The following is a 17,282-nucleotide window of genomic DNA, read 5'->3' on the forward strand; positions in this document are numbered from 1 at the left end:
GGTAGTTGTGTAGGAATCATAAACACATTCGGTAGTTGTGTAGGAATCATAAACACATTCGGTAGTTGTGTAGGAATCATAAATACATTCACTAGTTGTGTAGGAATCATAAATACATTCACTAGTTGTGTAGGAATCATAAATACATTCACTAGTTGTGTAGGAATCATAAATACATTCACTAGTTGTGTAGGAATCATAAACACATTCGGTAGTTGTGTAGGAATCATAAACACATTCGGTAGTTGTGTAGGAATCATAAACACATTCGGTAGTTGTGTAGGAATCATAAACACATTCGGTAGTTGTGTAGAAATCATAAATACATTCGGTAGTTGTGTAGGAATCATAAACACATTCGGTAGTTGTGTAGGAATCATAAACACATTCGGTAGTTGTGTAGAAATCATAAATACATTCACTAGTTGTGTAGAAATCGTAAACACATTCGGTAGTTGTGTAGAAATCGTAAACACATTCCGTAGTTGTGTAGAAATCATTTTTATCCACTTTGTTTCTCATTCTTTAATTATATTAATAAATTCTACTCACGAAAGAAGCGCTACCTATAATGCTGTAACATATTTTGAATTATATTGTTTTTATTGAAATTGTGTATAATTTAGGAATAATAAATAATTGAAATGTTTTAAATAAATAAATGTAGGGTCCTGTGGTCCACAGCAAATGTAGTCCAAGACAAAATATATTTCTTGATATGTCGAGGACTTACATGAATGTCATATTGATAAGAAGGAATGAGACATTTAGAAGTCGTAGCCCTACATTCACGTATATAAGTAAAACTTATCTAACTGAATATAGGTGAACTTGGAATATTTCAACAATGAAGCTTTCTTATACGTTCGGTTCATCGGAGTCTGTATTTAATATTATTGGAAAAGGAATGAACTGAACAAAAAATAATTAATTAATTAATTTGTAATTGTCTTGATAGTTTTAGTTGTGAAATATAAGTTTGTTTGTTAAGCGATTTGTTTTCAAATACAGGTGGAGTTCAGAGGCCTAACAGGAAAAATCCAGTTCAAAGAAGGGATACGAACTAATTTGAAGTTGGACTTGTTAAAACTTAGACAAAATGAAATTGAAAAGGTTAGCTTGGTTTACAGATGTCATATAATGAATTATTGCAGTTTAGTTTCATGTTAGCTTGGATTACACTTGTTAAAACTTAGACAAAATGAAATTGAAAAGGTTAGCTTGGTTTACAGATATCATATAATGAATTATTGCAGTTTAGCTTCATGTTAGCTTGGTTTACACTTGTTAAAACTTAGACAAAATGAAATTGAAAAGGTTAGCTTGGTTTACAGATGTCATATAATGAATTATTGCAGTTTAGCTTCATGTTAGCTTGGTTTACACTTGTTAAAACTTAGACAAAATGAAATTGAAAAGGTTAGCTTGGTTTACAGATATCATATAATGAATTATTACAGTTTAGCTTCATGTTAGCTTGGTTTACACTTGTTAAAACTTAGACAAAATGAAATTGAAAAGGTTAGCTTGGTTACAGATGTCATATAATGAATTATTGCAGTTTAGCTTCATGTTAGCTTGGTTTACACTTGTTACAACTTAGACAAAATGAAATTGAAAAGGTAAGCTTGGTTACAGATGTCATACAATGAGTTATTACAGTTTAGCTTTATGTTAGCTTGGTTTACACTTGTTAAACTTAGACAAAATGAAATTGAAAAGGTTAGCTTGGTTTACAGATGTCATATAATGAATTATTACAGTTTAGTTTCATGTTAGCTTGGTTTACACTTGTTAAAACTTAGACAAAATGAAATTGAAAAGGTAAGCTTGGTTTACAGATGTCATATAATGAATTATTACAGTTTAGCTTCATGTTAGCTTGGTTTACACTTGTTAAAGCTTAGACAAAATGAAATTGAAAAGGTAAGCTTGGTTTACAGATGTCATATAATGAATTATTACAGTTTAGCTTCATGTTAGCTTGGTTTACACTTGTTAAAGCTTAGACAAAATGAAATTGAAAAGGTAAGCTTGGTTACAGATGTCATACAATGAGTTATTACAGTTTAGCTTTATGTTAGCTTGGTTTACACTTGTTAAACTTAGACAAAATGAAATTGAAAAGGTTAGCTTGGTTTACAGATGTCATATAATGAATTATTACAGTTTAGTTTCATGTTAGCTTGGTTTACACTTGTTAAAACTTAGACAAAATGAAATTGAAAAGGTAAGCTTGGTTTACAGATGTCATATAATGAATTATTACAGTTTAGCTTCATGTTAGCTTGGTTTACACTTGTTAAAGCTTAGACAAAATGAAATTGAAAAGGTAAGCTTGGTTTACAGATGTCATATAATGAATTATTACAGTTTAGCTTCATGTTAGCTTGGTTTACACTTGTTAAAGCTTAGACAAAATGAAATTGAAAAGGTTAGCTTGGTTACAGATATCATATAATGAGTTATTACAGTTTAGCTTCATGTTAAACGGTGACGTATTCTTTCAGTATAATTATGAATAGATGTCAGAAATTGTTATATACTTTTATAATTGTTATAAACACCCAGTAGAAATGTACATCTATCTTTATAATTATAACTGTATTCTCAATACGGCTTTAAAATACAGTTTTAACACCCATACCAGCCGTCTTGAGAGTACATTTTGCACTTCAAGTGGGTTTCTCGTCATCACAAAATATTATGAATATCCAATATAAATTAATATACACTTTTATAATTGTTTTACTTATCCAGTGTAAATTAATGAATAATTTTTAATTAATATGACTATCCAATAAAAATTAATGCTACTTTGATAAAGGTAGGTGAATGGTCCGTGGCACAAAAACTGAACATCACGAACCATCCAGCATTCCATGAATTTGGTTCATCAAACATAACGCTAAAGATCATCACGATCGAGGTAAGTTTATACTAATGAGGTCTAGATGGCGTTGCCGTAGTATGTGACTATTTTTAACAAACGTGATTTTGTAGCTGTCACTCAGTATTAGATAAAGAATACAAACAAATAAAAATACACAACTCGAAAGATGTATTACAAACGTATTTGTGACTTATTATGAATATAAATGTTTTACTGATGTCAAAAAACAAGTATAAACTAAACTCAAAAGAAACAAACAGCAGCCATTAAAACATTAATTAAATTGTTCTGTCGTACATGGGTAATTTAGTTTATAATCAGATATTTCTGAATTAAGACAATAGCACAGGAGGCAAATATTATGTAAAAGTATCTCAATAACTGATGTAACGAAAACAGTATTTCTAATTAACAACAGCGGACTCTATGCCTGGACTTTGTAAATATTTGTTTTTAATTGCAAGTTCAAGATACAAACTAATTTCTGAAACCAATGCAAAGAAGATAATTACTTATAGAACATTGTTACACGAGAAAGGATTTGTTCCTGAAAATAACAGTTTCTGATTGGTTGTTGTTTCACATAAGATATTGTAAACATTTTTTCTGTAGCGTATTCTGTTGTATTTTATTATTATATAATAAAATCATAGTATTCCGAAGTTGTTCTTAAACAGTGAATAATAATTCTGTATTCTGCTCACCGTTTATATCGACCCTACTATTTTAGCGTTATAAGCCCTCAGTCTAACAGATGAGCTGGGGTAGACTTAATCTAATTAGAAACCATTCATTTCACCACTGCTGTTCTAGAACATGCCACATGGATGTAATGAGCTGTTATTGTGAACTAATGATTTCTTATTTTATGAAATAGGTAAATAATGACACGAACTTCATGTAACTAGTTGATTTATTGTTTTAAGTACAGAGATCTGCTAGTGCAGCTTCCTTTATATTATACGTGTTCAGAATTTTATAAATGTGCTAATTTGTGGAACAGCCATTTTTGAATTATTTAAATAAGTTCCTGCCACAAGGATGTTCTTGTTGTTGTTTACTTTAATCACAAAGTTTCACAAAGGGCTACCTCTGCTTTGCCCACCACGGGTATCGAAAACCGGTTTCTAGCTGTACAAGTCTGCAACAATACCTTTGTGCCACTGGGTGGCGCCACTAGAGGAAAATCGATTTGTTTTGTTTTGATTTTCGCGCAAAGCTACACGAGGGCTGTTAGTTCTCTGTGTACCGCGGTTATCGAAACCCGGCTTCTAGCGTTGTAAATCAGCAGACATACCGCTGTGCCCTGGAGGGGAAGACAGTTTTGAAAATAATATGTAAATGATACTTGGAATTTTTGTTTGTTTGTCGATTCTGTCTTTGGATATTTTTGTAGAAAAAATCAACACCAATAAAAATAGGGATAAGTATTTTACTGCTCGTTACGTAACTTTGCACCAAAGCAAAAAACAAAACTGTATATCTCTGAAAACATAAGAACGACTACGGACAATGTTGTAACAACTTCTTACCCTTTTTTGAAGAACAAATTATATACTGTGCATAAGTTTTCTCACACTAGATCATTAGTTTTTGTTTATGAATTTCACGTAAAGCTACACGAGGGATATCTGTATTAGCCGTTCCTAATTTAGCAGTGTAAGACAAGAGGGAAGGCAGCTAGTCATCACCACCCACCGCCAACTCTTTGGGTACTCTTTCACCAACGAATAGTGGGATTGACCGTAACATTATAATGCCCCCACGGCTGAAAGGACGAGCGTGTTTGGTGTGACGAGGATTAGAACCAGAGACCTTCAGATTACGAGTCCAACACCTTAACCACTTGGCCATGGCGGGACTTGAGCATTATTGTCTTCACGAGTTATTTTCCCTGGAAACACAATATCTTCTGTGGAGTGGTTACAGTGGTGACCACCATTTTAGCTCTGGCAATGGTTAAACGAACATGCTACTAAGAAAAAAAGAAATTCAAACATCTTATTGGACGTTTGACAAACAAAAAAATAGAAGCTTTTCATATTAATCCTGTGATGAATAAAGAGTAATAATTATTGTGAGGGGTTGTGGTAACAATAAGATTATCTTAAACGTATGTATCCTGAGAATCCTGTGATGAATAAAGAGTAATATCATATTGTGAGGGGTTGTGGTAACAATAAGATTATCTTATCGTATGTATCCTGAGAATCCTGTGATGAATAAAGAGTAATATCATATTGTGAGGGGTTGTGGTAACAATAAGATTATCTTATCGTATGTATCCTGAGAATCCTGTGATGAATAAAGAGTAATATCATATTGTGAGGGGTTGTGGTAACAATAAGATTATCTTATCGTATGTATCCTGAGGATCCTGTGATGAATAAAGAGTAATATCATATTGTGAGGGGTTGTGGTAACAATAAGATTATCTTATCGTATGTATCCTGAGAGTGAAAGTTATGGACCCTGACCAGCTACTTCCATAACAAACATTATCTCAGTACCTTCAGTTATTAGTACATAGAAACGATTTCTTTATTCTAGAGAAAACTTAACCTTTCTTCCAGAGAAACCTCTTAAGATTATTACATCTTACCTTACGATCTGTAGAGACAGTTCATGAGAAAGATAATTTGTGTTTAGTTAACAGTAATCGCTATACTGTGTTCATTTAGAGTGTGCCATATGTCATGCTGAAACCAGATAGAAACCTTACTGGAAATAGTCGATTCGAAGGTTTCTGTATTGACCTTCTCGAAACCGTTGCTGAGATGTTGGGGTTTCATTACGAATTGTATCTTGTAGCCGACAACAAGTTCGGAGCTGAGAATACAACAACTGGTGAATGGAACGGATTAGTGAAGGAAATCATTGATAAGGTTAGTCTTAAAACCACGTGTCATTTTCATAAAGAAACCTAAACCTAATCTTTCAGTTCCCATCATTTGACTACATACAAAAGTGTGTTTGTGTGTATTTATATTTCTAGTGCAAGACGTATTTATACTCACAGTTTAGTTAAATAAGACTAATAATTGTATATTTAAAAACGGCTGCTATGGATAGAGAAAGCACTAATAGAGGAGCGAACATCCTTTCGAAATTCTTCGATCATCGTCAGGTTCATTTTTATAGAATGCAGACTTAGCCGTTTCTTCTACTTTCATTGTTGTAGAATGCTGACTTAGCCGTTTCTTCTACTTTTATTGTTACAGAATGCCGACTTAGCCGTTTCTTCCATGACAATCAACTTTGCTCGTGAAAGCGTCATAGACTTTACGAAACCCTTCATGACGTTAGGGATCGGTATCTTATTCAAACTGCCCACCAGCATGCCCGTGAAGCTGTTCTCCTTCATGAGCCCTCTGGCGGTGGACATCTGGCTGTACGTGCTAGCCGCCTACATTCTCGTCAGCTGCACCATGTTCATCGTAGCCAGATTTAGTCCTTACGAATGGAAGAATCCTCATTCGTGCATCTTGGAAACCGACATTATGGAAAACCAGTTCAGTCTCAGTAACAGCTTCTGGTTCACAATAGTGACACTCATGCATCAAGGTTCAGACATTAACCCAAAAGCAACATCTACCCGGATTATTGGGGCCATCTGGTGGTTTTTCACATTAATTCTGGTGTCCTCTTACACGGCCAATTTGGCAGCTTTCCTTACAGTGGAAAGAATGATCACTCCCATTGAAAGTGTTGAAGACCTTGCGATACAAAGTAAAATTTCCTACGGAACCCTCGAAGGAGGTTCTACAATGACATTTTTTCGGGTAAGTTTTTCGGTAACAGGGAAAACTGTAAATTAGCAGTGAACTAGTAACTGTCGCTAACTTATCCCAAATTCATAACAATAAATTTCTTTCCAAAGAGTTTCGTCTTAATAAAGCCAGTAACAATTACCAGTTAAACACTAGTCGGGCTATTATTATATTTTTTTTAATTTTAAGTACTTCGTAAATCAAAATAATCAACAAGTTTTATAATATATACCAGTTTACATTATTTATGATAGGTAGACATGTTCTTCCTGCTCAAAGATAAATTGAACCTTTTTAGGATGTTTAGGCTTAGCATGTGGATTGAATTTATTGTCAATGAACCTGGAACTATGAAATGTATTTAATCCGATATAAAAAACATTGATTCACAAATAATTTTCTTTTACTCATAAAATAATTACTTATTCTTAATGTTGTTCACTGGCTTAAGAAATGTGTATTTCAATTCCGTTTTAGAATCTATATAGATTTCGTAGCTGTCTCCATTACTCACGAGTGAGGTCTACTATTATTACTCACGAGTTAGGTCTACTAAATTTCTTACTATTGGTATCGACTTTCGGATAGTTTGTCTTGTTTGTTTTTTGAATTTCGCGCACAGCTACACGAGGGTTATCTGCGCTAGCCGTCCCTAATTTAGCAGTGTAAGACTAGAGGGAAGGCAGCTAGTCATCACCACTCACCGCCAGTTCTTGGACTACTCTTTGGGATTGACCGTCACATTATAATGCTCCCACGGCTTAAAGAGCGAGCGTGTTTGGTGCGACAGAGATTCGTACCCACGACCCTCGGATTACGAGTCGAACGCCTTAACCCACCTGGCCATGCCGGGCCCCTTTTTAATGGAGTATTGTCTTTTGTTAGGTTTAACATAACTTATAAATATATTTACTCTGAAGTTTAGAACAAAGAGGATCTCAGTTTTCTAGTTTTCTCCAAGCATTTCCACCGTATAATATATAGAGTGGAAGCCGGGAATGTTTCAGAGAATAGTGTGGACTTTTGGCTGAAATGCTACCATGTTTGTTACCAGGATTCAAAGATAGAGACATATCAGAAAATGTGGAGGTTCATGGAGAATCGACCTTCCGTTTTTGTAAGCTCCTACGAAGAAGGAGTGGAACGTGTCCTCCAAGGTAATTATGCGTTTCTCATGGAGTCCACGGTCTTAGATTACATGGTTCAGCGGAACTGTAACCTTACCCAAGTGGGTGGACTTTTGGACTCGAAAGGATATGGAATTGCTACTCCGATAGGTAAGTTTGATTAGATCGCGAGCAACATTCAGTAGCCGTTTTGGACAACAGTTAACTGTTAAAAACTGTCACTAACCATATTAATAACTGTTACTAGCCGTGTCAGTAACTTGTGGAAATCACTGGTATTAACATTTGTGAACAAGTATTACTTGTCGAAATTATGACTTTTGATCGTCGTGCTGATAGCTAATAATTGCTGTGTTAACAGATGTTAATAGTTGTCTTAACAAGAGTTAATAGTTGTGATAATGACTGTTCATAACCGTGTTAACAAATGTTAACTATAGTACTGCTAACTGCCGTGTTTAAAACTGTTAGTGGTGGTAATAATAAATACTGACAGCCATATTGACAACTGTTAAAACCAGGATTAAGAAATATTAATACTTCTGATAATTACTGTTAATTGTCGTGTTTAAAACTGTTAATATTCGTGTTAATAACTGTTAATAGATGTGTTAATGACGTAGAAACTGTGGTCATACTATATTATTTAACCTGTTTCAATACAAACTTTATATGTCATCCAACTGTTAGAAACTGTGGTCATACTATATTAATTAACCTGTTTCAATACAAACTTTATATGTCATCCAACTGTTAGAAACTGTGGTCATACTATATTAATTAACCTGTTTCAATACAAACTTTATATGTCATCCAACTGTTAGAAACTGTAATCAGTGATGACGAGAAACCCACTTGTTGAGAAATTTATATGCAAAAACGGCTCGTTTGGGCTGAGAAAACACTTTACATGAAGAGCGAATTAACGTTTCGACCTTCTTCGGTCATCGTCAGGTTCACAAAGAAAGAGGTAACTGACCGGAAGCTGACCACATGTTTGAAAGGGGTTGTGTAACTGTGTGTCGAAATGTAGAGGGCGGTATTAGATGTTTGAATATATAATTTTATTTATTATATTAATATAGGTATAAAGGCGTTCCTTTATATTGGTTTATTTTGGGTTTAAGTTGTTTGTATAAGTAAGGCTTCTTTAATTTTACGTTTGTTTATGTTTGTTTTTGAATGTCACCATTGTAATTGCAATGGTTGTAACATAGAATGGTTCATGGTTAAACTGCATTTCAAGCCTAGTCCGTTTCGTTTATGCTGGTTATTGGTTTGTTATCACTTGTTTATTTTTGGTATGTGGTCCGCTTCATCTGAAAGTTTGTTTTACTAAACAGTTAGCTACTGTTCCACTGTATTAGTTGATTGGAAAATTGCCATTTTGACCTGAGGTTAATAATGGTTTATGTTACAACCATGCCTGTCATTGTGGGTTAATAAAAATACGCACAGATTATTTGTTATGTTGTTACCAAGTCATGTCAGCCTGTTATTATATGTGAATTAAAAGTTAAATAGGATTTATTAGATAGTGAACTTATTTGTTGTTGAAACTTGATAGATGGAACACATTTCCATTTACCAAGGTTGTATAAACGATTCATATGTGTGACATTATTGGTCTGTTAATTACAACCTTGGTAAAATACATACATGTGGGCATTCTCCAAATATGTAACATCAAACAGCTCATTTATCAAAGACTCTTTAATTTCAAGTCTAATCTAAATCAACTTAATCATAAAGCCTTAATGGCCAGTTTCTGATGTTATATCCCTGTTTACAGAAGTTCCAACCACTGAAGCCTGCAAGATAGCCTTAGAACTCTATATCCGAGACCCCAACCCAACTACAGAAATTCCCAGTAACCAGTTAGCAACCTCATAGAATTCACCACGATAAAGACAAACTTCATGTTCAACAACCAAAACTATATACAAACAAACGGCCTAAGCATGGCAACCCAGTATCACCAGTTCTAGCCAATATTTTATGACACAAGTTGAAAACAATGTAATTAACACAGCATTACATCCACCACTATACTGGTATAGATATGTAGATGACACGGTTGTGGATTCAAATCTACAGAACACATACTTAATTTTTTCAATCACATTAACTCTATACATCCCAACATCAACTTCACATGTGAACAGGAAGAAAAACAATCAAATATCATTTCTTAACCTCAAAATTACAAGAACTGATACACAACTTCAAACAGAAATCCACCGAAAATCACCCATACTGACTATACATTCCTTGGGACCCAGCACATGAAACAAAACACAAAACTCAACATACTAAGAAACCAAATAAACACAGCCATAAAACTATGCTCACCAGATAAAATTAACGATGAATTAGACAAAATAAAACAATACTTCACTCAACATCAATAAGTTTTCCACAAACCGTAGAAAACATTATACGCGCACACACCTAGACAAAAAAAGCAAAATCAACCAACTAAAGTAAATACAGCTCACGAATCAAAACCACGAAACCATATACTGCTGTATACCATATATTCCCGACATCAGTAAACAAATAACCAACATTTGGCAAAAATTAGTAACAAAATATGACATTCCAATTAATACCAAATTTATTCAAAAACCCGGCACAAAACTGAGGTCTATACTATGTAAAAACTACACTGACAAACACCACACCAACATTATTTATAAAATACAATGTGAAAACTGCCACGACTTCTATATTGGAGAAACAAGTAGAAAAATGGAAACCAGATTCAAAGAACATAAAAAGTCACCTTCACACGTTTTCGAACACTGCAAGTCAAATAAACACAACATAACCATAGAAAACACTCAAATACTAAATAAAGAAACAAACATAAACAAACGTAAAATTAAAGAAGCCTTACTTATACAACAACTTAAACCCAAAATAAACCAATATAAAGGAACGCCTTTATACCTATATTAATATAATAAATAAAATTATATATTCAAACATCTAATACCGCCCTCTACATTTCGACACACAGTTACACAACCCCTTTCAAACATGTGGTCAGCTTCCGGTCAGTTACCTCTTTCTTTGTGAACCTGACGATGACCGAAGAAGGTCGAAACGTTGTTCGCTCTTCTATGTAAAGTGTTTTCTCAGCCCAAACGAGCCGTTTTTGCATATAAATGTTAGAAACTGTGGTCATACTATATTAATTAACCTGTTTCAATACAAACTTTATATGTCATCCAACTGTTAGAAACTGTGGTCATGGTATATTAATTAATTTGTTTTAATATTAAACTTTGTATGTCATCAAACTGTTAGAAACTGTGGTCATACTATATTAATTAAACTGTTTTAATACAAACTTTATGTGTCATCCAACTGTTAGAAACTGTGGTCATACTATATTAATTAACCTGTTTCAATACAAACTTTATATGTCATCCAACTGTTAGAAACTGTGGTCATGGTATATTAATTAACCTGTTTCAATACAAACTTTATATGTCATCCAACTGTTAGAAACTGTGGTCATGGTATATTAATTAACCTGTTTCAATACAAACTTTATATGTCATCCAACTGTTAAACTGTGGTCATGGTATATTAATTAACCTGTTTCAATACAAACTTTATATGTCATCCAACTGTTAGAAACTGTGGTCATGGTATATTAATTAACCTGTTTCAATACAAACTTTATATGTCATCCAACTGTTAGAAACTGTGGTCATGGTATATTAATTAACCTGTTTCAATGCAAACTTTATATGTCATCCAACTGTTAGAAACTGTGGTCATACTATATTAATTAACCTGTTTCAATACAAACTTTATATGTCATCCAACTGTTAGAAACTGTGGTCATACTATATTAATTAACCTGTTTCAATACAAACTTTATATGTCATCCAACTGTTAGAAACTGTGGTCATGGTATATTAATTAACCTGTTTCAATACAAACTTTATATGTCATCCAACTGTTAGAAACTGTGGTCATGGTATATTAATTAACCTGTTTCAATACAAACTTTATATGTCATCCAACTGTTAGAAACTGTGGTCATGGTATATTAATTAACCTGTTTCAATACAAACTTTATATGTCATCCAACTGTTAGAAACTGTGGTCATGGTATATTAATTAACCTGTTTCAATACAAACTTTATATGTCATCCAACTGTTAGAAACTGTGGTCATGGTATATTAATTAACCTGTTTCAATACAAACTTTATATGTCATCCAACTGTTAGAAACTGTGGTCATGGTATATTAATTAACCTGTTTCAATACAAACTTTATATGTCATCCAACTGTTAGAAACTGTGGTCATGGTATATTAATTAACCTGTTTCAATACAAACTTTATATGTCATCCAACTGTTAGAAACTGTGGTCATACTATATTAATTAACCTGTTTCAATACAAACTTTATATGTCATCCAACTGTTAGAAACTGTGGTCATACTATATTAATTAACCTGTTTCAATACAAACTTTATATGTCATCCAACTGTTAGAAACTGTGGTCATACTATATTAATTAACCTGTTTCAATACAAACTTTATATGTCATCCAACTGTTAGAAACTGTGGTCATGGTATATTAATTAACCAGATTTAATACAAACTTTATATGTCATCCAACTGTTAGAAACTGTGGTCATGGTATATTAATTAACCAGATTTAATACCAAACTTGATATGTCATCCAACTGTTAGAAACTATGGTCATACTATATTAATTAACCTGTTTCAATACAAACTTTATATGTCATCCAACTGTTAGAAACTATGATCATGTTATTACACATTAAGTAATCTGTATTAATAGTAAACTTTGTACGTTATACTAGTGTTAGAAACAAAGGCCATATTATATTAACTAGCCTGTTTTAAAGCACACTAACCAATTTGTGTCATCCAAATTTCTTGAACAAAATAGGTTTATTTTTTTTAACACAGGCTCTCCGTGGCGAGATAAAATATCTTTAGCGATCCTTGACCTACAAGAGAAAGGGGTTATACAGATACTGTACAATAAGTGGTGGAAAGGTTCTGGTTCAACGTGTATGAGAGAAGAAAAAGGAAAGGAAGGGAAAGCGAATTCATTAGGTGTGGAAAGTATTGGCGGAGTGTTTGTGGTACTTCTATGTGGATTAGCCATTGCTATCACTACAGCAATTCTTGAGTTTTGTTGGAATTCCAAGCGAAACGCCCAAACAGATCGGGTGAGATTTCTCATACCAAAATTAATACATTTGACACAAATCACTCTCTGTAAACTAGTAGAAACTATTGTTAAACTATGAAATATAAGTGTTATCTTTGAAATAAATAACATAATTGAATGTGATTAACCTCTTTGGTTTTAACTAAGTTATACGAGTCATTATTATATAAATAAGATAATTTGTGTAACTGTGTGCTTAGTTACGTCTTTGCAATCAAAGTTTTTTTCTCACCATAAGAAACAGAACTGTTTGTTTTGCTCTACTAAGCAATCACTTTGCTCGGAAATGGGAGAGGAACTGAAGTTTGCCGTTAGGTGTCGCGGCTCCCGTCGACGTCCAGCTCTTCGTCGTCAGTGTTCGAAATGTATCCCTGGGACCACCTACGTACCTGCTGCTATGGAAGTGCCACAAGAGAATGGTATTATGCAGATGATAGAGTTGAGAAAATCTCCAATCAAGTTCGAGCTTGGAGACTCATAGTTCACGTGTGATAACGTCTGCAGCGAGACTGTCGCTGGATGAATTCTGTTCAGGTTTCTTTAGAATATAGATTAGTGCTTTTTAATACCTACAGAGACCGCTAGGAGCGGCATATTGCAATTGGCTTCCTTTTATTGTGCGTCCACATCAGGTGTGTATCAAGGATCAGATAACAGACACACTTTCCGAACGTTCTTCAGCGTTTAATGTTTTTATTTCAAAAAACGAGTTCAGTATACACTTCCATTTATTTTATAATATTTATTTTGCTGTTTCGATTGTTAATACGAAAACTTGAAACAATTGTTAGATGTTTCCTAGAAGACGACTTTATATTTATTTTCCTTAATGATCGACTAGAAAATATTTTAAGCATTCCATAAACACAAAATACCTGTTTCATAAATTATTCTTTTGTACTCTAAAATTATTCAAAATATAAACATGAACTGGAAAATTCCAAATGATTATGAGGGAAAAAAAATAGTCATAAAGAACTGGTTAGGCATAATTAGGATATTTGTACTTGGCATTTATGGCTTCGCGATTAAATTCATTTATAATGTACATTCATATACAAATTAACATTCTAAAGTAAATTTATCGCAAACTACTAAAGTATATATTGTAATTCAAGTAGCTTGTCTTAGGTCAAAATTGTGCTTGTTGTTGATAGTCGCATGAAACCCCCCGTGGCTCAGCGGTATGTGTGCGCTAAAAATCGGGTTTCGATACCCGTGGTGGGAAGAGCACAGATAGCTCATTGAATAGCTTTGTGCTTAATTCAAAACCAACAACAACAACAGCCGCATCAAAGCTCAATCAGATATGTTGTTGTAAATCTTCATAATGGATGTGAAGTTAATACATGTTAGGATTATATAATTATTAAATTTTTATATGAATTGTACAAACGATAATAGTTTTTAATACTCAATTTGAAGAATGTAGCCCTGAAGACAGCTATTTGTCTGTTACTACTGTACGTCTTGAAGTCGTTAGGACAGTTGTTTGTCTGTTGCTACTGTACGTCTTGTAGACCTTAAGACAGCTGTTTGTATGTTACTACTGTACGTCTTGTAGACCTTAAGACAGCTGTTTGTATGTTGCAACTGTACGTCTTGTAGACCTTAAGACAGCTGTTTGTCTGTTGCAACTGTACGTCTTGTAGACCATAAGACAGCTATTTGTATGTTACTACTGTACGTCTTGTAGACCTTAAGACAGCTGTTTGACAGTTATTACTGTACGTCTTGTAGACCTTAAGACAGCTGTTTGTCTGTTGCTACTGTACGTCTTGTAGACCTTAAGACAGCTGTTTGTCTGTTGCTACTGTACGTCTTGTAGACCTTAAGACAGCTGTTTGTATGTTGCTACTGTACGTCTTGTAGACCTTAAGACAGCTGTTTGTCTGTTACTACTGTACGTCTTGTAGACCTTAAGACAGCTGTTTGTCTGTTACTACTGTTCGTCTTGTAGACCTTAAGACAGCTGTTTGTCTGTTACTACTGTACGTCTTGTAGACCTTAAGACAGCTGTTTGTCTGTTACTACTGTACGTCTTGTAGACCTTAAGACAGCTGTTTGTCTGTTACTACTGTACGTCTTGTAGACCTTAAGACAGCGGTTTGTCTGTAACTACTGTACATCTTATAGTCCTTAAGACAGCTGTTTGACTGTTATTACTGTACGTCTTGTAGACCTTAAGACAGCTGTTTGTCTGGCAGTAACAACTAATGTCATGTAGTCCTTAAGAGAACTGTTTTACTGGTATCACTAAATGTCTTGTAGTTCTTAATACAGTTGTTTGTCTTGTACGACTAATGTCGTGTAGTCCTAAAACAACTGTTCATATGATGGTACTATTAATGTTACGTAGTCCTTAAGACAACTGTTTATATGGTACTGGTCTGTGATTTGTAGTACCATGAATAAAATATTATTTTTTGTTCTAGTGGATATGAAATACAGCTTTTATTTACATACATATATTTGTTTGCTATACAGTTTAATTTTATAGTAACTAGTGTATAATTTGAAATGGAAACCCATATAACCCGAGTGGATCCTCCTTCATGCGCAATCTGGAAATCCGAAGGAAGAAAGGTCCACTTTCGGGAGCGCTCGGGTTATAACGGTTTTTTCTTTAAGTTTTATCAAGACTTCTTGGACCTGTGTGTTTTTATGAGTAGTGTATAATTTCTTTAGCCGATAATGTAGTGTGTGCACGTGCACTGCCTTACCTTGAAGTGTTCAGTAGGGCAATTATTTGAAGTGAAATCACATTCTGTTCTTACTTTACTTTAATCTGAAGATATCAAAACATTTTGATTTATTATGCCTTTTCTAATAAGCAGAATCATTACATATAAATTCCATGAACACTTAATTTTAGTATCTTATCATGAATGAACAGGATTGTTCAAATTACAGACGTTCTTCCATCATCAAGTATATTAAATGTTAAATATTACATATTTAATAGCTCATGAAATATTGTCTACACATATAGAACTACATTAGATTTAGCACAACCTAGAGATACAACACTGTCAACACAAAACTACATCACAACATGTGGAATTAATATTATTAAACAACACCTTCACATACACCACAACCACGAGAAATTATCAAACCAACGATTACAGACTAATCAGTACCTACATACCTGATAATAACAAACTAAACATTACCTAATTGTCACTACCTACACACCTCATAATAACAAACTAAACATTACCTAATTGTCACTACTTGCACACCTGATAATAACAAACTAAATATTACCTAATTGTCACTACCTACACACCTAATACTAACAAACTAAACATTACCTAATTGTCACTATCTACACACCTAATACTAACAAACTAAACATTACCTAATTGTCACTACCTACACACCTAATACTAACAAATTAAACATTACCTAATTGTCACTACCTACACACCTGATAATAACAAACTAAACATTACCGAATTGTCACTACCTGCACACCTGATAATAATAAACTAAACATTACCTAATTGTCACAACCTACACACTTGATACTAACAAACTAAACATTACCTAATTGTCACTACCTACATACTTAATACTAACAAACTAAACATTACCTAATTGTCACTACCTACACACCTCATAATAACAAACTAAACATTACCTAATTGTCACTACCTGCACACCTGATAATAACAAACTAAATATTACCTAATTGTCACTACCTACACACCTAATACTAACAAACTAAACATTACCTAATTGTCACTATCTACACACCTAATACTAACAAACTAAACATTACCTAATTGTCACTACCTACACACCTAATACTAACAAATTAAACATTACCTAATTGTCACTACCTACACACCTGATAATAACAAACTAAACATTACCTAATTGTCACTACTTACACACCTGATAATAACAAACTAAACATTACTTAATTGTCACTACCTACACACCTGATAATAACAAACTAAACATTACCTAATTGTCACTACCTACACACCTGATAATAACAAACTAAACATTACCGAATTGTCACTACCTGCACACCTGATAATAATAAACTAAACATTACCTAATTGTCACAACCTACACACTTGATACTAACAAACTAAACATTACCTAATTGTCACTACCTACATACTTAATACTAACAAACTAAACATTACCTAATTGTCACTACCTACACACCTAATACTAACAAATTAAACATTACCTAATTGTCACTACCTACACACCTGATAATAACAAACTAAACATTACCTAATT

The 17,282-nt window shown here is 33.5% G+C and overlaps 1 protein-coding gene across 2 annotated transcripts in view; it reads left to right on the forward strand.

Moving 5' to 3' along the window:
* Nucleotides 1–14,651, forward strand: part of LOC143250404 (glutamate receptor ionotropic, kainate 2-like) — a 260,380-nt gene extending 245,729 nt beyond the window's left edge. Inside the window, exons 8-14 of one of the 2 annotated variants that reach the window (XM_076500859.1) lie at nucleotides 1,012–1,113; nucleotides 2,828–2,929; nucleotides 5,575–5,778; nucleotides 6,115–6,675; nucleotides 7,718–7,940; nucleotides 12,752–13,017; nucleotides 13,258–14,651. In XM_076500859.1, coding sequence (XP_076356974.1) covers nucleotides 1,012–1,113; nucleotides 2,828–2,929; nucleotides 5,575–5,778; nucleotides 6,115–6,675; nucleotides 7,718–7,940; nucleotides 12,752–13,017; nucleotides 13,258–13,500 — 1,701 coding nt within the window. In that variant the 3' untranslated portion in view covers nucleotides 13,501–14,651. The remainder of the gene's footprint in view (nucleotides 1–1,011; nucleotides 1,114–2,827; nucleotides 2,930–5,574; nucleotides 5,779–6,114; nucleotides 6,676–7,717; nucleotides 7,941–12,751; nucleotides 13,018–13,257) is intronic. The other variant, XM_076500860.1, reaches the window with a different exon arrangement.
* The last annotated feature ends 2,631 nt before the right edge of the window (nucleotides 14,652–17,282 follow it).

The sequence above is a fragment of the Tachypleus tridentatus genome, chromosome 5 (genome assembly GCF_004210375.1).
Source record: "Tachypleus tridentatus isolate NWPU-2018 chromosome 5, ASM421037v1, whole genome shotgun sequence".
NCBI lineage: Eukaryota > Metazoa > Arthropoda > Merostomata > Xiphosura > Limulidae > Tachypleus > Tachypleus tridentatus.